Source organism: Lissotriton helveticus, chromosome 9 (genome assembly GCF_964261635.1).
Source record: "Lissotriton helveticus chromosome 9, aLisHel1.1, whole genome shotgun sequence".
Taxonomy (NCBI): domain Eukaryota; kingdom Metazoa; phylum Chordata; class Amphibia; order Caudata; family Salamandridae; genus Lissotriton; species Lissotriton helveticus.
In genome coordinates, this window is record NC_136070.1 from 511,177,001 (window position 1) to 511,200,383 (window position 23,383).

The 23,383-nt window shown below is 44.0% G+C and overlaps 1 protein-coding gene across 1 annotated transcript in view; it reads right to left on the reverse strand.

The window, feature by feature from the left end:
• LRRC9 (leucine rich repeat containing 9) overlaps nt 1-23,383 on the reverse strand; it is a 1,011,210-nt gene that overhangs the window by 12,064 nt on the left and 975,763 nt on the right. The window contains exon 31 of the mRNA XM_078660357.1: nt 10,330-10,504. Coding sequence (XP_078516483.1) covers nt 10,330-10,504 — 175 coding nt within the window. The remainder of the gene's footprint in view (nt 1-10,329; nt 10,505-23,383) is intronic.

The window sequence follows — 23,383 nt, forward strand, 5'->3', positions numbered from 1 at the left end:
ACAAGTTCGGAGGGTCACCAAGAGGCATCCTAGGGGGATAAGGACTTTGGTTTTGTAGTGTTGAGCTGGAGGGAGTTGTTTTTCACCCAAGCAGTGATTTGCTTATGTAATTGGCAAAGTTTGCTTTTGCAGTGCTGTTTGAGTCAGTAAGAGGGAGAGGATGAGCTGTGGCTCATCAGGGTAGGATACTATGTTGATGCTGTGGACTCCGACGATGTCTGCGAGGGGTGTCATGTAGACATTGAAGACTGTTGGGCTGAGCGGCGATCCTTGAGGGACTCGCAGATTAATTTCTTGGGTTCTGAGGAGTAAGGGGGAAGTCTAACTTGTTGAGTTCTGTCCGTGAGGAAGGACGATATCAACTTCAGGGCTGGTCCACAGATACCGAAGTGCTGAAGCTTTCTGATGAGTGACTTGTGAGAGACAATTTTGAAACCTACAGAGAGGTTGAGGAGGATGAGTGCGATCTTTTCTCCTTGGTCGAGGATGCTTCTGATGTCATCAGTGGCCGCAGTGAGGCTGTCTGTGTGCTGTGGTTGTTGCAAAAACCTGATTGAGAGCGGTCTATGAGTTGATGGAGTTCTCAGTGTTCTGCGAGTTAGGTATTCATGGCTTTCTTCATGACTTTAGTTGGAAAAGGTAGTAGTGAGATGGGTCTGTAGCTGCTGAGGGTGTTAGGGTCTGCTGCTGGTTTCTTCAGTCAGCGTTGACTTTGGTATTCTTCCAGCAAGATGGGAAGGCAGCGATGGTTATGAAGGTGTTGATGATAGCAGTGAGCACGGGGGAGTTGATGGTTCTTGCAAGGTTGTATATGAAGTGGGGACATGGGTCTGAGGGGGTTCCTGAGTGGATGGTATCCATCAGGGTAATGGTTTCTTAATTTGAGAGGGGCTTCCACTTGCTTAGCATCTGTCTGGCAATGGAGGAGATGTCCAGCTGGTCGGGGAAATTCATATCAGTGCGCTGTGGGTCAAATGTGTAGTAGATCATGGCAATTTTCTGTTCAAAGAAGTTTGAGAAGTTGTTGTAGAGTGCTTGGGATGGGAAGATGTCATTGTTGGCTGCTGGAGGATTGGAGAACTCCTTGACAATGGTGAAGTCTTCTTCACATTTGTTGGAGCTGGCTTTGAGTCTGAGAATTAGGGCCTTTTTCTTGCATGTAGATCTTGCAGTGATGTTTTTGTTGAGTCTCCATTTTCTGTCAAGTTGTTTGCAGTGGAGCTTGGACGGCCTGAGGTCATTCGTGTATCGACTGGGTTGTTTCTTGTTATTGTAGGTCTTTTGTCTGGTGGGAGCAGTGCGGTTGGCAAAGTTGGCGAGCCATTTATTGAAGAGTTTGGTGTCTACATCAAGGTTCCCACTGTGGTTGGGTTGGCATTTTCTTCTGATACTTTGCCTTTGTGTCTTGATGGTGTTTTGGGGGTACTTTGGTGAGGTGGCTTGGTGGGCAGGTATCTTGAAATGTATGATGTAGTGTTTGGACCATGGGAGCAGGGTCATGTGGGAGGTGGTGATTCTGTTGTTGGTGTGTCCGGTGTGTGTCTCCTGTTTAAAAAATCACTACCAATAAGAAGTCTATGTGATAAGTTGGAATCTTCTGTCTTGACAGACCCTCAAATGCCCTTAACTTTCAGTGTGACTCTTGTCTGTATAGTAAAATGTCTGGCAGATGCGGACATATATTGCCCTCTCATAGATAGGGTAGTAGTGTGCCTACAAATAGACTCTTGCACCATACTTAAATTGATGTGCACCAATACTATCACTACATTGGATATGTGAATCACAATTTACAAATATTTTAACCCTCCCCCTTTCCTCAATTTTACAACCCTTCACTTCCCCTATCTGGAGAGTGTTATATACTCCTCACAATGTCCTGCTTGTACTACAAGTAGATACATTGCTTCTTTTGCTGTCTAGAAGAGAGTACTATATCAGCATTCCTATAGGCACTGTGTCACTATTCACAGACTAAAATGTTAAAGGCCACTACGAACTAAAACCACTTTTTATTTAATTAACATGTTTGGCCTGCAGCCTTTCATGCACAGAAAAGGGCAAGGGCAAGAATCACATCACAATGTAAAATGGATTCAATTAGACAAAAAATGTAGATGCAACCAAAGCCATTGAGAAACAGTTCCTCTTCAATAATCCTAACAAACAGCTAAGGGCACCTAATCCCAATCCCAACCCACACTACCATTCGAGTTGTGCAGGCATACTAGCCCACTATACGTAGCAAAGGATAACAGGAGGCCATTGCCCCCTCATCTTACTGTAAGTGCCCTGGAGGCTCTCTAATAGCAATCATTGCCTATCATATACAAAGAAAAGGTTTCTTCATTTCAACTCTGCCCCTTCTCTGCCTCTACCTAGCACTTGAGAATCCCAAGAGGCTAAGTAATCTGTGAACACTGCACTACCCTAATATGGAGCAACACACAATAACACAGAAAAATGATTCCCACAGGAGGGTTGAGGAAAGTTTAACTTAGTCTGACTAGCCTTTGGTTCTAAGATAATCTATTTAAGGTTGCAATCCAGTAGGCCATAATCATAAAAAGTGTGCTCCTCCTTTGGTGTCTCAAAGAATAAGGCAAATTCCTTATATCCTTGGGAGGTAGAAACCAATATTTTTTAGGATACATACTGCAGCATGTTTAGCAACTTGTGCTACCCCATGTATTGGAATTACGAGTTATGTGACAAAGACTGCACAATGCAGTTATTCCCTGGCACATTTTGGCAGGTCCTACTTTCTGAAATTTACCTGGGGAAAATGTCTGTTAAATACCAGGACATCCAGAATCTGCTGTGGTAAGCACCGAAATCTACATGTTATGACCCATTTTCCGGGTAAAACTTAGAAAAGGCAATACGTATGGTACTCTATCATTTTTGAACACCTCATTAAGGGGTTTTATCTGGTGCAATAATTATTGCATCCAACATCAGAGTAATCATAATAAAGTCCTTAGAAGAACAAGGCTACAGCTTTCGCCACCTTTCATGGGGCTACTGCTGTGATATCTGTATATAATGCACGCTTCTTGTACATGATTATTACGTGCATCTAGAAGACGAACAGAGTGTGAACCCTGGCTTCTCCATCAGACATTTTGCTTCAAGGATGCAAAAGGACTCAAACTAATTTGTGACAGCAGTGCTCCACTGGGCCCAGACCTTCTGTATTATCACAAACGTCTACCAAGCAGAAATCATTTCAGCATGTGAAGCCCTTCAGGTCCAAAGGTTTTGGTGCCACAGAGTTTGCCTTACCCTTCTGAATATGCATCTTGCTGTCGATCTTGTTTCTACATGCTCAAATGTTTGATTACGGACTGAAAGCATATCCACCAGCACCTTAAACATTTTGATGGTTGTAGCTGAAAGGTATTCTAGCTTAAATTTCCATTGTCAGAGAGAATACAGGAACAAAGTGAAAACCCCCCAACCATTTACAAAATATAAATGAAATCTTTACAATCAGAAGGGACTGATGCATGATGAAGTACTGAGGATTCCCCCTTCATGTGCAGCGGTGTTGATCACCATGCTCCAACTTTTGTGGGGTGTACAATCATTCATGCATCAATGCAATCAACAAAACCACATCTCAAGTTCCAGCGATTCAGCTGCACCCGGCCCCCACACAAGTTGACCAGAAATTCTAAGAAGCACAGTAGGTCCAACCAGGATATAAGCCTGTGTATGCAAAGCCCTTAGCAAGGCCATCCGTGGTACTTCACTCTTTGTGCAAAAGTACTAGAGGAGAGACTGATACCCATAATTCTGTTTCCATGTTGTTGGGAGTGGAGTGTCCCCTGCATGGTGTACACTTGTGTTCCCCTACCCTGAGTGCCTGACTGAGTGTATCTGGTGACCTGGTTTTTAATGTTGGCCATAATCTTACACTAGTCTAGTGTGTGTGCAGAAACCTAGGCATGTCCAGGCATGTGAGTAAGGTTCTGTACCTGTGCTGTGACCAGGAGGGGTGCATCAAGTAGTGTACCTTTATTTGGCTTAAGCACATGGAGTGGAGGTGGCAGTGTACCATCTTTTGTAAATCCTAGTTGTGACAAGACCTTTCTTATCTGTCTCACTGAAGTGGAGGGCTACTGACCACGTATGTAAAGGTCTGCTCCTATGGGCTTACAAAGATCCTAGCGCTAGCATCCTAAATGTATGCAGTGCATGTTTGTGCGCATGGTGTGTACGAGCATGCCATAATAATGGAGGCCAATGGGATCCATTCAGGATAACCCAGGCATGGCCTATTGGGCAGGATGGGGGAAGAAAAGGGGGGTCTTTTCCCAGAGAGTAAAATTGTATTTCTGACATTCCTGAAACAGGAGGGAGGAGACCTGCACAGAGAAGTGGAGAAAGAGGAGATAAGGCTCCTTAAGATATTAAACTAGCTTTAGCTGAGTACGGAGCTGCTTAGTTTTCCTGTAGCCCTCCCATCATGTAGATGGTGGGGGTGAAGGGTAGGACTGCAGTCTCTAATGCTAAAGATGAATGGGACCACTTAGGTTAGGCGTCTTTTAACTTTCCCTCATCACTGTTTCAGTGTTGCTGTTTATAGCCAGGTGCATATTATGTACAACTCTTTGTCCTCTGATGTGGGTCCTCCAAATTGCAGACTACCCTGCAGAGAGAAGCATCACTCTACACAAAGGTTGTGTCTGAAAAGCAGCCAAGAGAGGACATTTGAAAGAAGAAGCACCCCAACCCGGTTCTGAAAGGGTAGACAGTGGATTTCCAGCTCCTGTCTGCTCTGAATGTACAAACGTGGAACCTACTGGCGCACTTCTTCTTCCAGTACTAAGTTTTTTATGACTAAGAAAGGGGGTTATTTGTAGAGTACTCAGAAGAGTACTGTACAACTAGTGACTGTGTCTGCTTGAAAACCAGCTTTCCAGAGTTGAGGGGGCATCACCTGAGTCTACCCTGTGCTGAAGAGCTACTCACCTGTACTGAAGCACCTATAAGGTAGCCTGCCTGCCTACTAAGAGAAGGAAGGACACAGACAACGCTACAGATGTAACGAATGTCCAGGAAGAGGGCGTTGCCGCATGACCCCAAGTATTCTGGGTCTGCATAAGTGGTAGACTACAGACAGCGATCTGTGCGCCTCAGTACCAGCATGTCCCAGACTCCCTGGTAATTACAATGGGAAAAGTTGAAGCTGTGGCATGACCTGAGCCACTGTGCTTGAAGAGCAAAGCTGCAGCATGATCTGACATGCTGTGTCTGAAGTGTGAAGGTACGGTGTGACATGAGCTGCTGTGCCCAAATTGTGAAGCTGCGTCATAACCTGAGCCACTGTATCCAAATTGTAAAGATGTGGTGTGACCTGTCTATGGGCAGTGGTGGCTGCCATGTACCAAGGGTAGTGGGGTGGAGTGACACAAAGAAAAAAGAATAAAATACACTTACCTTCCTGAGCAACACGATGTCCTCCTCCTTCGGTCTTCTCTCAAGGCAAGTTTCAATGCGGGAGCCAGCCAACCCCCTAACCAATCCTGGTGCTGGTCTCACCAGCATGAGAACCGCGCCAGGATTGGATAGAATGGCCTCACTCAGCGCTATCAAGAGCAATGGAGGCCTGCGCTTTCTCTAACCCTGCTGTCTAAGACAGCTAGGTTAAAGAAATTTAAAATGTGCATGTCTGGCTGGCCGTCGCAAGACATGATGGCCAAAGAGACATGTGCATTTTAAACTTTAGCGCACAGCTCCCTGCTGCCACTCGGCAGAATGGGCTTTGTCCCGTCTTGCCACTCTGAACGGGTTGGCTGCTGAAAAATAAAATAGCAACAAATAAACTTTATTACCATTTTATTTTTCAGCTCTGGTTTGGGTTCTTCTTTGTAGGTCGACGCTCCTCAGCTCAAATGTAGGAGCCACCCCAGGCTATGGTCCCCACCCAGTTAATTAGGCCTGAGCAAAGCTTAACCTTCAGCATGGCTGCTCTCATCTGGACCCAAAAAGGCTGAGCAGGGCTAGACCGCTAACCTGAAAGACTGGGCATAAAAAACACAACACTTCTCCGAGCAGCCCCTGGCAGCCTGTGACAATACACCACTGCAGACACAACTGCTTTGGAAACCAAAGGGAAATGAAAGCATAAGGGGAGTGGTGAAAGAGGAACAGAGTAGCCACCAAGAATGCTAACTGTAACACGGACTGGGAGGCGCGTTGATGAGAAGGAGTAACTGCAAAAGAGACTACGCCCAATTACAAGAGCATTGGGGTAATGTGCACCAGAGCCTATTCTCTCTAAGCACTGCCCCAGAGAGGGATCCACCTGGATCATAAGGGGAGTTGAGTACCAATAACTGGGAGAGGCACAGACATACTCTAGTGCCAAGACGCTGAAATACATTGAATACATTGTCAGGTGTGTAGTGTTTAGTTCTAGTGTGCATTAAAGTACTTTTCTAATTAAATGTCAAGCGCTGGATTGCAAACCACTTACTATATTAATGTGTGCTTGCTGACAATGATCTCTAGCACCTCACGCCTGCCTCTTTGAGAAGTGTATGACTGCTCGCTATCACAACCACTGGAAGTCAAGTGCACAAGTGGTTGTACCCAGTTTGTAGGACTGACCAGGAACATCAGAGGCAAACAACATCAACCCTTATGACTGAGGCCCTGTAGTGCCAACTAGCCCATGTGGCCTCCCTGAACTGGGTCTTAAACATGCCTACAATCAATTTGAGGAAGTCTAGAGACTCAGGAAGGTTTGGGTTTTTTAAGGGTTGCAACTACCAAAGATAAGGTGGGAAAAGGCCCTCAACCCATGAAGGGCTCACATTATGCTCCACATGTAATTGGAAAGAAACCCAATTAAAGGAGTGCTCAGATTGGGTCATGCGAGTTTGACCACCCCAGAAAGAGCTCTCCATCCTTTTTCCACCAGCTTGAGGCTTTAGGGGATGCCTCTCACTAAGACACCTGTACCAGAGGTCAGTCCCTCAGCGGAAGAGCTCCAGTCATATGTAGTTCACTCCCTCAACATAGCATCTGACAGCTTGGATGACGCAGAGGAAGGGCAGCCTTCATTAACACTTCAGCACCTTCAACGAGTTAGCAATGATGGGTCCTCTCTGTGATGCATCTGAGTAACCAGAGGCGCTGGACTGTGGGCCTTCTACAATTGGAAGAATTGTTGTTAAGGACATGGGCCTTGACCCCATTGATAAGGGAAAATGCAGAGGGGCACTAGGAGAAAAGAAGGCATCTTCTACACTGGGATATTTTGTATTATGCTTGAAGGAAATCATTTTTACTAAAGAGACACAAAGTTCTAGTGCTTAGGCGTATATCTTCCTCAGTCACAAACTTCAAAATCAACAAAGTAATATGGAATTAAAACTTTAATGAAAATTATATATGGGTCTTTACAGGACACATGCTTTACGTTATTTTCACATTTAAGTTTGTTCAAGATAGTCTCCACAAGCAATTCCTGTGGATTGATCACTGTACTGTCAATAGCAGAAAAACAAGAAGAAGCTATTCATTGTTGGAAAAATTACTCTGCTGAATTTGTTAATCTAGGTGTTACAAAGCAACTCATTGTTACTAATCACAGATTTAACCTTTTGACGGGAAAAAGCCTGCAATCAAACAGCTATGAAATGGTATTCCCCGATTATGAATGGTTCACAAAAGAGTCCTCACTTAAAAAATCACGACTCTACAAACATCTACTAAAGGTAGAGACTAAGCATATTATGAGAACAAGATATTCAGTTCCCCAAATTTACCTATAGAAATATTACCTACCCTAGACGACCTATATGCTGCGAAGTAGCCACAATCACTGGAATCATATTTGGATTTATGTTACTTCTTAGGTGCTTTTTTCACTTCAAAATATTTTTATATGAGAAGGTAGAAGTTGAGCCAAAATTTGCACCCCCCCTATGTAGAACTTTTGGTCCTATTTGTGAGCCAGCTGCCAAATTTAACAAGTTCTTAGCCATTATAGATGGGCAAAACTTTAGAGAGTCAACAATAAAAAACGTCCTTCAGGCTTGCCACAAGACTTAGGGCCCGATTCCGATGTCATCGGTTTGGAACTGGAACTGAACAGCCTCCTGTCGTCGGTTCCAGCCCAGGAAGTAGGATGCGACCGAACCCTGTTCGGTCACAAACCTACACTTTACAATGGGTGAATGCATTCTGAACGGAATGCATGCCCTCATTGCAAAGAACAGAGGTGCAGTTCATCCATGCACCTGGTGGCACGCACCTTGAGGGTGCAGGGATCAACAGGGGGGCCCCATATGTGCCCCCTACGGCACCATTTGGCGGCCTTGCACTGATGGGGGCCCCCAAAGACAGATTCCCAATTCCTTTCTGTGTCGGAAAGGCGGCACAGAAAGGCAGGGGGAATCCCTCGGCTGGAAAGAGCGGGCTTAGTGATTACTGCAGGGTTTCCGAATGCCGGAAGGGCTCTCAGAGCCCATTGGAGGCCATTTGGAAAACCGATTTGGTTTCCCTTCCGACAAATCCCATGGAAATGGGTCGGTCTGAAAGGAATCCAACCAGTCTATCACGATGCAGGCGGGAGGACTCCAACCGACAGTCGGAGCCGTTCCAGCCAGCATCGTAATCGAGCCCTTAATCTTTGCCAGATTTCTAAATCACTTATGTCTGTGGTAGAGAACAGATGTTAGTAATATCATACATTCCTTCATGGTTTCAGGCATATTGCTACCATCTTTTAAATCAGCAACATAATTTCTCTGCGAGTTATAGCCTCCTTGGATTCCTGTAGTCCTGCCAATTGTTGGAAAATGTTGTTGCTTCTTAACTTTCTAAAACTACTGGAGAAAGGAGTACGAAGCTAGCTGCAGGATTATGAAGAATCCAATAAAAGATTTCACAATTGATGTGTGCATTTCCACGTAGGTTTGTGTACTAAGTCTATGGTGGGGTGGGCTATTGACAAGCTAATGCTTTAATCTGATGATGGTGGTGGTGTTGCAGGTCTAACACTTGTATTTTTCTGCTGATTTCAATGCAATATTAGATCCTTCTTGCTCGCCTTCAACACATAGTTGTTCACAGTCATGGCCTGAGCTGGATAAGCTAATGGATAAAGAGGAAATAGCCCTCTCCATTTGCCTAAGCTGCAAAACCTTTAGTATGTGTATCTCAGGGCTAAATCCTTTCTTCTTTTCTTTTTAACTCTTTAGTTCATCCCTGTGGACTCTCGTCTTCATTGTGTGCTAGACGACACACTAGTACTGCTAAAAGGAGGGAAACACTCCGGTCTGATTCACAAGGGTAAACATACATGTTTGTGTACGCTTACGATTGATTGCTTTTCACAAAGGTATTTTATCTTTACGAGTGTGGCATCTCTGCACATAAAAAGATGGGACCGTCCACAATTGTATAGATACTACTCGTAAAATGTTTGTGACTGGCAAACAATCGTAAACTTACACAAAAGTGTACGTTTACGTTTGTGAATCAGGCCCTATGTGCCACTGTTGCTGACAGTGGACAGTGCCACTGATGCTGAGGAGCAGAACTATTTCATCCCAAGCTGCTATGCTTCGGAATTCTCTTCCAGTGGAATTACTCAAGCAGCCAGATTTATAGAAACTCAGGAAGACTCTAGAGACATGGTTGTGTTGTCATTGGTTGATTCCATAGTGCTATATGATTCTGCCTGTAGTCATCTGCTTGTGGTCAAGAAGCCATTGAGTATAATTAGCTATCTTCAAAAACCAATATAAATATTAATCTAAATGTAAGAAAAATAAATTACTGAATCCTACTGTGAAAGAGAAACTTCCACATAAATGTAGATGAATAAAAAACTATTCCTTGCAAAAAAATTGATAAGCAAAGCATGGTCTGAGGGCTTTAAGAAAGTTCCCATTAGGCACAGGGTAAAGACTGATTTGCATATGGCAGGGTTCAAATTGGAATGGCATGGTGAGCAAAAAAACGATGGATTTGAGCCCAGATCTCTGTACTGGGGTGAATGTATGACATTGTTCTGCATTCTGTCCATCCACTGTTGTTTTGCATTTAAGATAGTTACAGCTTAAGAGAATAACTAATGACCTTCTACTTGTGGACAGAGGGCAAAGCTTAAACCACAATGGCTATTTGTGATTTATCAGAATTATCATCTAACTTTGTGTGGTAGAACGCCTGGAATCTACTCAACATGATTGCAGGACTAGAACGTGGTATATTTATGAACTAGAGTCTATCCACGTAAATTACAGGTTGTTTTAAGTAGCAAAATAAACACACATGAAATATAAATATGTATGTGTTCACGCTTACTTCCTTCATTTGGCAAAGTTTCATCATGCGGGTGAGGAAAAACTAGATCAGACCCGAGGATATGGGGGATACCTCCCAGGTTCACATTTGTTACGCGCATCGGTGGAGGTTTTGTCAGAACCGTCGTTGAACTGGGAAGCCCAATGTCCAGAGGGCCAGTTGCAACAGGGAACACCTACCGACAAAAGGAACCACAATTAAACCCCCAGATTCAATAAAGAATAACATAACATGTAAAGAGGCATGATTTAACTTATCTACTGTTATTACCGATATCCAGTTGGCAATTTCAATGTTCAACAGAGATGGTCACAAAATAAAAGAGCACCGAAAAACATCAGCAACATGGACTTTTCAATGCAATCATTAAAGACATGAATGGATTTGAAATGCAAGATTTTTTTTTTATAAAAGGGAAAATTACCAAAACATAATTTGAAGTTCATTACCAGATTATCAATTTAGTATTGGAAAAAGAACTGCAGTTGTAGGACGTGGAAGCCGCATCTAGAACGGTGTCCACATGCATGAGCTCCGCCTTGCTGCTTCCTGTTTCATGCGCCCACCTTGGGTGGCGGTGCTGCAGCTTGGTGCTGCATCTAAGGCATACAGTCGCCTCAGGATTCCCACATCTACAGCCACACCCCATCTTCTTTACTGGAGGGCTTTGCTATTTAGCACTATAATGATGTTGGTGGGTGGAGTCTAGTTTTGGTTCTGCCGCTGGTTCTGTTCTGATGAAGTGGAGCGAAGGTGGGTTAGCTTTGGGCCATGTCATGATGCATTGCTCTTGCTGGTAAGACTGTTGCTTCCTGTCACCATCACCATTTTTGCCACTTCTCACCCCCTTAATGCCAGAGGGTGAATGGCAGTGAAGGTCTGTGTCTACTGCCGTACAGTACCCCATAGCTCTCCGCTTCGGATGGCCTGGATTGGTGATTCATCTAAGGAACCCAGAGGCCATGCTCTTGCTCTGCCTCACCCTTTATTGGACTGCCTTTATACAATTTAAGCGCCTGGATTTTACAACTCTTCTGGCATTCGTCCATTTCCACCAGGTACCTTTAATCCATTTTAAGATACCGGATTGTGGCAACAGGAACTGGTGGAAGCACTCACCTTTCCCATCGTTTGATGTGGTTGTTCCCCCACTTCATTAGTCCGGGGCCTGTGGGACTTACACTTCCATATTTTATTCATATTAACTCACTTTCGTCGATTGTATGTTAGTATTAACCATGATTTGGTCTACTGCCTTTTTCATCTTGGTCCTCCAATTTTGCTTTGTTCTGCGTTCCGCTATACTTTGCTATGTTTTGTATTTATTTACTTACCAGTTCAATAATGTTGTAACGTACTCTTAATGAAATAAATATATAATGGTGACTGGTGAAATTAATAAATGCATAATTCTAACGTACCAAAAAATGAACATATTTAATTGTTACAGATGACCCCATTCTCTTTGTGTGTGTGGCGCGTGGCTTTGTACGCTAAATTGGAAAATGGCTGCTGCACTTTTTTCCCTCTGGTGTCGTGGAATTTTACTATTGTGTGTCTAAAAGCTGTTTGCTTGCCTCACTGCATGGAATCCCGCCATTCACTGAATGGAAAAAGCCTCCATCCTCCTTTTTGATCAATAATGCTATTACGCTTGCCAGTTTTTTTTTTGCTTCCATGCTGTTCGCCTAAATGAAGCATTTCATCGCCCTCCTTACACTGAAAGGATAAGTCACGCGCTCCACCATGCACTGTGCTGCTGCCAATCACTCTCTGGTGTTCGGGAATCTAAGGCGTTCAAGGATCAACCAGCTCCCGCTTTGATAAAAGTGGTTCCAAGCTGAGAGAGGCTTGTACATGAAGAAGAAAAGAGACTCTATAACTGACCAAGGAGACTGACTGCAGGCTCCCTACCAGCAGAAGGACTGAGATGGTGAATCATTCTGAAGATGCGCTGCCTTGAAAAGGTTTGGTGCATCAATCTTTTTCCTTAAATCCCTTGTTCATGCATCCCGTACATTTTGCATAATCATGAAAGACACCATAGAACTGTAGGATGCGCCAATGTGTTTTCTACTGTAGCAGCATCACCTATTAAAATGCAAGACCCTACTCACCCACAATTTACATTAATGTCTCTTGGATGAGACGGAAACCCAGCAACAATTTCAATGTTCAGCACAGCTGCTCAAGGGAGAGACAGTTTTATGAAACTGCTGCTACAAGGACTACAAAAAAAGTACAATTGCTACGGGTGACGTATAGTGCCCTGTGATGAATCCCCTATTGCTGCTTTCCTGTCTCTCAAAGTTGCTCTTTCTGATGAAAACTTAATTCCTTGCACTTTAGATGTTTCATCATTTTTGTTATTTACATAAATATTTACAAGTGGCACAAAGTAAAGCCTTGCTTAAACAATTTTGACATCTCATTCATTTGACGGTTGAGCATGGCTTCCTGGTTACTCTTTCATTTGTTTGAATGTGCATGTGAAAACCTTAACCTATTCCACACAAGGTAGTTCATGCTATTTCATAAGAATTTGCAGCTGTTGACTTCTTTCTACAGTGCAAATTAACCTCTGAAGCCAGTTTCTTTTGACCATTAACAAACACAGACAATCGTACCAATAAAAATACCATGATCACCCATACCCCCAAGAACAGAATTGACCAGATGCAATTCAATGCGTAAATAGAGCATTACGAACAACTTCTAAAAATACATTAAAACAAACGTTACTTGAAAACACCCTCTACTGGTGGAGCGGTCCATTACAAACACAGTGCCTTTCGTCTATTCCCAGGCTTGAGTACCTCAAAATAGGCAACAGCAACCTTACTTCTTTCAAAACAGGATGCCCAGCAGCATATATGTCCACGGAATCCCACCAGATCTGCTTTACGCATGCGGCAATACCTGAGATGCCAGGGATACTTTGCCAGCTGCACTCCAACCACTAACATCCACATCAGGCTAAACTGTAATTTAATTTTAAAAAGCATCTGGGAGAAGTTAAAGGAACCACAACTTAGCTTGAAAGCGTGCAGAAAAAATACTGGATTTCTCCCAGATATTAAATTAATCATAACAAGCGAGTGTCTCAATTTATCTTGCATCAGAGAAGAAAAATCTGAGTTTTGGGCCTCTGTGTGATAAAGTGATACATTTCAACCTAAGACCTAAGGGGCACTGCTAATGCTCACTCCATTGTACTCTTTGGAATCATGTAGTTGACGGGCACTCCAAAATGCAACAAGTAGCCTCCTTTCACATGAAACAAGTTCTAATAAAAGGAAACCATTGCTTTCGGAGACCTACCAGGGACTAAAAGGAGTTTCTCGAGTCTTGCTATTTTAATGGCAGTACTCTGCCTTAATCAGACCACTCTATGCTGTAAATGGCCCTTCTGGCCTACCTGGCCTTCATAGAAGTTGTAAGCGCCTGGAAACCATTACTGTAGTGTCACAGGTGTAGACTGTACCCACCTCTGCCTGAAAGGTAACTCCCAAAGGGACCGAGCAGACTCAAGGCAGAGAAAGAAATGTGAACAAAGGAAAAGCAAAAGAATGCATGTGATGTACTGCTCCAGTAAAACATGCCCTGACAAAGCCAGTAGGTCTAGACTTGGTAAACAGGGGAGATTTTATGTCGCAAGTATATGGCACTAAAATAAAAAGAAAAAAAAACGAAAAGATCCTGTCACCTAAACGTGGCTTTAATATGATTTCGATAAGAAAAAATACTTTAACGATCATTTGTGAAGGAAACAAGAATAACGCACTACCTGGGCAATTACTCAAATTGCAGGCAGTCACAATTTTGCAATGCCACCTAAACACTAGCGAGTCTTTAAAGTTAAGAAAAAATAAAAACAAAACACCATTTGAAACAGATTTTCCATTGAAGGAAAAATAACTATTTTAAGACGGATGTGACCAATGTGCACAGGCTTTGTGCAGTTACTCAAAGTAAATGAAGATAATGGGTAAAGTGGGCAGACCTACTGCCGCCCTCTGCTGCACACTGTGGTGAAAGGAACAAAAATGTGAGTCACGATTTACCAGACCAATGGATGAAGCCCACAGACCAAAAGCATCTCTATGTAAGTATATTATGTGTGATTTTTTTGTGAAAAGCAATAGTCTATCGAGACAGCAGAATCTGTCTTAAAGGCCAGACCTAGGAAATAGACATTGACCCGTTGAATTGAATATATAGTGGGGATTCCTGTGCAACTTATGACTGCAATCTGAATAACTGTAATCATGATCAATGCTTCCCGGCTGCATGGACAGAATGATTCAGTTTTTACATTATATGTATTGCATGATACTGGTGCTACTTTTTTTCTACACACTCTAATTCTAGATATGAAAGGTAACCGAAGGACAAAGAGAAACAGTTATTTGTCCAGGATCACACAGTTTTGGACACATGTTGAAACTGGAGATCACGGGGTTACTCTCATCGTCACCATTATTTATTGCCCATACTAACTTTGCCCCACAGCTTCATCCTCACATGGGGAACAGCCTTTACAACGGGGATATTACCACGCGCTGCCATTACTACGCTGCTTTTACAAAGCAAGTCGGTTCAACGACGTGCGCTGGAGGGCGCTGTTGGACAAGGAATAGTTTAATTTTCTATTCCAACACCTTCCCTACTGTAACGTGGGCTGGAGTTGGAATAGAAAATTAAACTATTCCACTATCCAGCGCTTACAGCGCAAGACTTGCGTTGTAAAAACAGCGTTGTAATGGCACGCGTGGTAATAGCCCGCGTTGTGCTGACATGCAACCTCCTCACATGGAAGCTCATTTCAGGGTTGTTTGCAGGAGTGTTTGTTCCACCGGTTTGTAGTTTGTAGCAAAGTGAGCAAAAGGTTACTTCTACAGAAGCAGGCATTTCCTTCGGGAGATTTATTATGTTCTCTCATTCATTATAACAAGGAAACTAATTCTTGTACTTGTGTTCTTGCACATCACTACGTTGTGCTTTGTAATGTAATGCACGTCTTCTTTGTAAACAGAGCATGAGCCTGATTTGCTGTACATTCAGGAGTCAAAGCACATTATAAATATCGTTCAATTCCATTTTCTATACTCTGTGCTGCTAGTAATATGTTTGAGCCAAGAAATACTATTGCAGCACTTTTACATTTAAAGTTTTTAGAGTAGGTTAATGGTGATCACATCCTGAACTGGGCCTCTTCCGAAGTTCTGAGATAACAGCCAATACTGAAAATAAAACTAGGTAGAACATAATTTGCCCAAGATCAAAGATTTGGTGCAGTAGAAGAACCAGGAATCAAACGCAGGACTACTCATGTCAAGGCCCATAACTTTTGCACTATAGCACATGCTGGTGTAACGATTGTGAGACCGACCGCAGCTTCCCCGGGGAAATACTGAATATATATTGGGATCCAGTTCTTCATCCCTGTCACATGCTAACAGAGGTTTGCCTGTTTCCATGTACTTGTAATATTCGCAAAAAGGGAGAGCAGAGAAATATATTCAAAAATTGGACGGCCAAAGAGCTCACAAATATTGTTGCATGGAAAGGTCAGTTTTAAATACCACATTTGCTGGTTCTGGAGATTCAAAGATGCCCTCTGCACATTTGTCATGGTGGTGCTGCGGATAGCGAGGGCAAGGGACTTCCTATCCATTAAAGGCCACTGTGTTGAGAAGCTTGCACAGATTTTTAATGCAGTGGTAGCAACAACACACTGTGGTAAAGTGGTAACGCCAGGATGAGATGTTGAGTCTCATAGCTCCGTGGCTAAAACGTACCCTCTGGACAATATCAAGTGGCGTGGGTGGTGCTGTCTGCCCACCTAGTTAATTTCCCTCCTTCTTGGAGGTGAAATGAGCATGTTTTTAAGCTCTTACAATATTTGCTCCTAGGAGGATAAAGTATTTTTCTCTATTTCTGTGACAGCAGGCAATTACAGACCATTATCCATGGTGGATACTGTCACTAGTCAGTGTTTATTTTACCACTGGTGTCCCAGCTTCATAATTCTAATTTCCTAACCAAGTTCAAGAGAGTAGGGGCCGGCTGCAGAGGAAAGCGTTAGGGCAGTGGTTCCCAAACTATTTTGACCTGTGGCTCCCTTGACTAAATTGGCAGTTGGCCGTGGCTCCCCACCATTTTCTTACCGGTGAGGGAATGTAAGCCCGACCTCTGGAGTACTTCCAGTTGTCTTCCTTAAATTAATTGGGACGCTTTTTCATGTTCCAATTGATGACAAGCAGAGGAAGTCATGCTTTGGAAGGAATTAAACCCTCTAAAGGCACTCATAAGACTGATAATACCCCTACATAAACATATTCTTACGGCTCCAGGCATGCATTGTTCTCCTTGCACACCCTCAGTCTCTATGCGTCTGCAAAGTGGTAAAATCAAAAATTCGCACTTGCAGGTTTACTGAAGTTCAAAGGTGCTGATTTCCGCTTGGTAAGAATTCCCAAATGTTTTCAGGAGTTCTAATGGAAATCTGAAGCAGCTTGAAAACAGTTGCAGGTTTCCCTGCACAGTCTTGAAATTTGTTTGTGAATTCCATTTCCCAATGGGCAAATATACATGTTTACATTTGTTTGTGCAAAATCCACTGTGAAAGTGCAAACGCTCTTGATGATTCTTATCCTATTCAAGTACAACAATTTTGTACAAGAAGAAGCTCCTTCTTAACAATTTGGGGGGTGTTTCTTTTCCATTCCCATTCGGGAAAAGGACTTCTGCCCAGGCCCGGACTGGCAGTTGCTGGCACCGGGCAATCCCCAGGTGCGCCACAAGGTTGGGGGCCGGTTTTGCCCCCTTGGGGCGTTTTTGTTACAGGGACGTTTTTGCAGCATAGCTGCAAAAATCGGCCCTGTAACAAAATCGTCCGAAAACCGGCTCGGCAAAGAGATCGGTCGCACCCCCAGGGGGCCGTCCAGGGCCGGTTTTGGTTCTCAGTCCGGCCCTGCTTCTGCCCTTCCCAAGAGTAAATCTCTGATCGTTTCGTTGGTGGGAATGCACTGGGCAAAACTTTGTCAAGTATGTTTGTAAGTGTTGTGCAACTTTCAGAGTATTTCAGACCTGAAATGTCCAATTCCCACACCGTTGAGTACATTTACTCACAAGAAAACTTTCATGTGAACAAATATTTTACAAGTGTAAACCCATCTTTTGCAAACGTCCAATTGGCTCTAGAACAACTAGTGAATCTTGTCCAAAGATATGGCCGTTTATGCTGCAAACTGAATGACAACTGGGGATGGCGACGACAGATTTTAGGGGAGAGGAGTTGGCCTAACGGCTAAGGCGCTCGACCTCGGACCTGGGGATCTGGGTTCGAGCCTCGGTAACGACGCCAAAACCTCCTGTGATTCTGGGCAAATCACTTAATCTCCCCGTGCCTAAAATGAAAGATGTAACGCGCTCGATACCTGATTCGGTTCGGGTCTAGTTCGCGCTGTATAAAACTCTGCAAAAAAAAAAAAAGAGGTCTCATATCTAGAAGGCCCTTGACACAAACGGAAAGATGGTCTTAATAAGGAAAAGGCAAATGCTTACTGGCACTAAAGAAATTCACCTTGTCTCCCAAACACAATGCTATTGTACTGAGCTGGACTAAACTATCACTTTGGCACCACTTTTGAACCACCTTCCTAAATACTCTTAGCTTATAAAAAGTGTGCTTTTCTCTGCCTTTACTCTGAAATAGCTTGGCTTTCTCTCCTATATCAGAAGGTTATTTCTTTATCTCTCCAGCTGCACCATTTAAGGCACAGTAGCCAACATTCATGGGTTGTCGCATTCCTCAAGTGACGTCATTTTCTATATTACTTCAGGGTTTTGTTCCTCTTTTTAGAGATAAGCTACTGGAAACTTCGTGAGATCTTTAAATTATTGATGACACTCAAGACAACCCCCAAGCATCTATCTCAACTTCCATGTACTTTCTTTGCACTATTAAACAAGGCTATTAGACACAACGCATTACCAATTACAAAGTCTACTTCAGACAGGTTTCTTACCATTACACTCCTGGCTCGGCCACCTTATTCCCTTCCTTCAAAACATGACCCCTCACCCACTCCTTCCTTTTTATATTTTTGTACAACAGAAATAAACCAGTGCAAACTCCTCTTTAATTCTCTATATTTATATTTATAAAGCCAAACTTCCCACTCACACCAATCGGGGACACTTCTGCTTGCTTTCACCAAAAGCATGTGGATTAACTTCGAACTGCTTTACATAGCTTTACTTAGTCATTCTTACTAAGTATATTTATCTTCTTTGGTATGTAAAATCTCTCAACCCTCTCCTTCAATATGTTGCACCAATATTCCATTTCTCGCTTTTTATATCATTCACTCACACTTTTAGGTCTGGCTATAAACAACTTTAGCGGTCTGTGAGACTTATTGTGGCCAATACATTAAACAAAAAGTATGTATAAGGAAAATAGCATTTTTTTGGAGGTTACTTGGTCCCAGTACTGTTCCCACTGGGTTTCAGTGATAGGGCTTATGTAGTGTTCACTCCTCACATCCTATCATCTCTCCCCTCGCTCTCCCATCCGCGCTTTCCCATTTAGGTATGCCACTTCCCTCCCCGTTCATCTCCACCTCCATCACTCCTTGCCCTCAAGCATGCCATTGCTGTCCTCAGCCCTCATCATTGCTCATGTGTTCATTCTATCATACACCCTCCCTGGTTCATTCCAGTTCTCATCCCTGCATCCCTCATACCTTGCTCTCTCTCTCCATCATCACTTCCCTCGCCTCATCCTAACTCCCCCATTCCTTCCAGCCTGTGCCCATATTTCTGTGCTCTTTAACATCAACATTATCCCTCTCCCATTATGATCGTCGTGTTCCACCTCCTTGCTTGCCTGCTGTTATCATCCCTACCTGGCTTATTTGCCCGGCATGGCATCATCTTTGCCTTGCTCTACCATCTCTGTCTCCCTCAGTCCTCTCCCTGCTCCTTCCCTTCTCCCTCAATATTTGCTTACTTCACACTGGTGACAGCTGCTTTGCACATTCTAAGAACAGCTAAAGAACTGTTCCTTATATAGAATACTGGTAGTTTGTATATACAAGTGACTGGTTTTACCTCTATTAGATTAAATTAATATTAGTCTGATGTCTTCCAAAACATACAAGAAATGCACTCCGGTACAAGAGGAAAACAAGTTACTCAGGGCCTTAGATCTTGGCGATGGGTTACTCCATGACGAAGGTGACAGATATCCCTTCCGCTGAAATGTAAATCCTATAGGATTTATTTTGGCAAACGGGCTATCCATCACTGCTGTGATGGAGTAACCCATCCACCAAGATCTAAATCAGGCCCCAGCTTCGGTAATGCTCTTTCTGGTCGCAGATTCCTCACCTTATGAATATTCTCCAGGCGTCAGGAGAGATCTGGAAATATATCAGCAGTACCTCAATATGCCATCAGGTGGCACCATGCGGCCCCACACTAATGCTGTTCTGTGGAGCCTATATAGACGTCACGCAATGCCTGTGCTCTGTTGTCTATTGCTTTTGACGCTGTCCGCGCCCCCAGGCATAAGTCCCAAGAGAAAATTGGTTGTGACCAGTGTGGAAATTCTTTAAACTTGGGATCTTATTAATGTATGGAGTCCAATTGCAGAATGGGGAGGATGGAGAGTCTGTGAGTAATCCACGGCTAGATAGAATCTCTACCAGAAAGAACTAGTTCTTATCCATCACTGCTGTGATGGAGTAACCCATCCACCAAGATCTAAATCAGGCCCCAGCTTCGGTAATGCTCTTTCTGGTCGCAGATTCCCCACCTTATGAATATTCTCCAGGCGTCAGGAGAGATCTGGAAATATATCAGCAGTACCTCAATATGCCATCAGGTGGCACCATGCGGCCCCACACTAATGCTGTTCAGTGGAGCCTATATAGACGTCACGCAATGCCTGTGCTCTGTTGTCTATTGCTTTTGACGCTGTCCGCGCCCCCAGGCATAAGTCCCAAGAGAAAATTGGTTGTGACCAGTGTGGAAATTCTTTAAACTTGGGATCTTATTAATGTATGGAGTCCAATTGCAGAATGGGGAGGATGGAGAGTCTGTGAGTAATCCACGGCTAGATAGACTCTCTACCAGAAAGAACTAGTTCTTCTGATAGAAACTTCTAGCCGCATCTTCCTCACTTTTTGATTAGATACCAAATCAATCCCAATTTGGAGATAGGTCTGTGGATGGACTCAAACCAGAAAGTCCTGCAGGACTGATTGGGCTAAATGTCTGTCTTGAAGAGAAACTTCTAGCCGCATCTTCCTCACTTTTTGATTAGATACCAAATCAATCCCAATTTGGAGATAGGTCTGTGGATGGACTCAAACCAGAAAGTCCTGCAGGACTGATTGGGCTAAATGTCTGTCTTGAAGGGCCTGGTTGTCCAGACAATAGTGCTTTGTGAACATATGGAGGGATGCCCACATAGCCGCCAGGCATATGTCTAGGACAGGGACCCTCATGTGCTAATGTAGTGGTACTGCTTTGGCACTAGTAGAATAGCACACAGTCCTTCTGGAGGTCGCATTTTAGCAAATCCGAAGCAGATCGTAATTCAGAGCATGATCCAGTGGCAGATGGTTCTCTTCTGCACTGCATTGCCTTTTGTCGCTCCAGAGAACCAACAAAGAACTAATTGACAATTTGCTGATCCTAGGTACGATCAATGTAAAAGCTGATCTTTTGAGATACAAACAATGGAGCCTCTCCACCTCCTTAAAGGGGTGAGGTGGAGCATAGAACGCAGGCGGGGTGATAGTTTGAGTGATGTGGAACAGGGTCACAACATTTGGTCGAAATGATGTACGTGTCCACAAAACCAGTTTGTCTGGGAAGAAGGTAGCGTATGATGAATAGACAAAAAGGGCCTGAAGCTCACTCACTCACCATGCCAAGGTTATGGCAACAAGGAACACCTTTTTAATAGTTCAGAGCCATTAAGAGACAACTGTGAAGTGTCTCGAATGGAGTGTATATCAAATAAGTGAGGCTCAGATTAAGGTCCTATTAGGGCATCGCAAAGGGAAAACAGGGAAACCCTTTCAAAAATCACATCACAAGGGTAGCCCTTTCAAAAATCACATCACAAGAGATAACTTAAAGAATGCGGGCTGATCTGGCAACCAAAGACTAAAAGGGTTAAAACGGTTGAACGGTAACCTTTAAACGTGCATAAAGCAAAGGCTTGCCGGGCAAAAGAGAAGACAAACAACAAAACATCAGATAACTTAGCCTGGAGGGGCGTCAACTCAATAAGTCTAAAATGCAAATTCACTGATTCACCTCTGTATAATACAAGAAACAAATGTGGGTACGCTGCAGAGACGATTGCTAAGTCTGTGAAATTATGGAGGAGTCACGCTTGAACTGCCAGAGTGTGGACGTTGATGGATGGATGGATGGGTTTTTATATAGCGCAATATCACCGCCAGGTCTCAAAGCGCTTTGCATTGGGAACCCGTCCTGGTTTTTCCCTGTGAGATAGCCCCTACTGGGTATCCCCAAGGTGAAAGCCAGGCATCCCGCCGCAGGGGGCCGTAGTGGAGATTAAGCAAGCTATTGCCCAGAGTTGCAGAGTGTGAACCTGTGATTCGAGTAGGCACCGAAGCGAGAATTACCGAGTCCGTGGACATTTTAAGCTCAAGACCCTGCCGCGTCGGGAATTGAACCCTGGTCCCGGGTCTGATCTCAGCGTCCGGGTCTGCCTCCTCTAACCAGTGAGCCACACTTCTCCACGTTGGAGGAGGTGCTGCCGGTCAGAGCTGTGCTGAGCCACGGCATGCTCATTTTGGCGTTTGCCATCTTCGCCAACTGACTTGGTGTAAGGGGCCTGCGAGGTCTATAAGAAGCACAAGTAGGTGCAAGTTCTGGCAAAATCCTCCCCCACCTTGCAGAGCATGTGCTGGCATCAGAGACATTAGTTGGCGCGCCTTTGCACTTGTGCCCACACCCTTTGACCAAAATCCTCTCTGTCGTAAATCGGGGTGATTTCAGCACTACAAGGGTCGGTCTCTCCTTTTACAGCCTGTTTTTTACTTCAACAGTTGCAACAGAGCACTCACAGTCTGCAGCCCAATGCTCCACAGAGTTCATGGAAGGGGCGGGGTACAGAGTACAATGGAGTTACAGTGGAGGATGTTGAGGGCAGCTGTAAGCATTGTGCTGCATTCATGTTAGTGGTGAGTGAGCAATGTACCAGCCCTCTTACATTACTTGTACTCATGCCAGAGAGGACGCATTTGGACATATATGGAGTGTCCTATAATCTTACGTTGTATGCATTTCTTCAAGCAGTCACTCAACCTGTAAACAATAGCAAAGCAAAGGAACATCTTCACTCAGCAGGTTTGTACTCATAAGACTGAAACTTCTAGATCGGAGCATCTCGGACCCAATTTGACCCACTACTCAATACCAGGATCCAGGAGCAATGCCAACTAGTGTGCCAACTGGTGTGCTTGTGCCAGCTCTGTGTTGTCTCGCTACTCGAAATGCCCCTTAGAAGCACTGGTGCCGCTAGCAGGGCTGCGCCACCAGTTAGGCAGTACACAGTAATAAGGAGGAGATATCAAGCCAATGACACAAGGATTCAAGGGTATTTGCCCATGCACCCACTTGGCCACTGTTTGGGAAAACTACAGAGTCTACCGTTTATTGCTGCTGCCTTGTCTCCTCTGAAGTCAATTGCTAAGCAAGCATTACATTGAAGAGTGCAATAACAGTCAAGAAGAAATGCACAAATGGAAACCAAGAAGCTCCCTGAGCATGTACAACAGACTCATTATGACCCTGCCAAAGGGGACGAAGGTCCACCAGGAGGCGTCAACAATACTGCTCCACCAAATGTCACCTATCAAAATGCAACATTTTCAGCAAGTGTCTATAGTCGAGCCTCTGGCAGGTCCCTAACTGGATCCTACGATAATTACGAGCTTTTTTCAGAGGATTAACCAGGAAGCGGTTTCTGCGAGTCATGTCGGCTCGAATAGTGAAACCC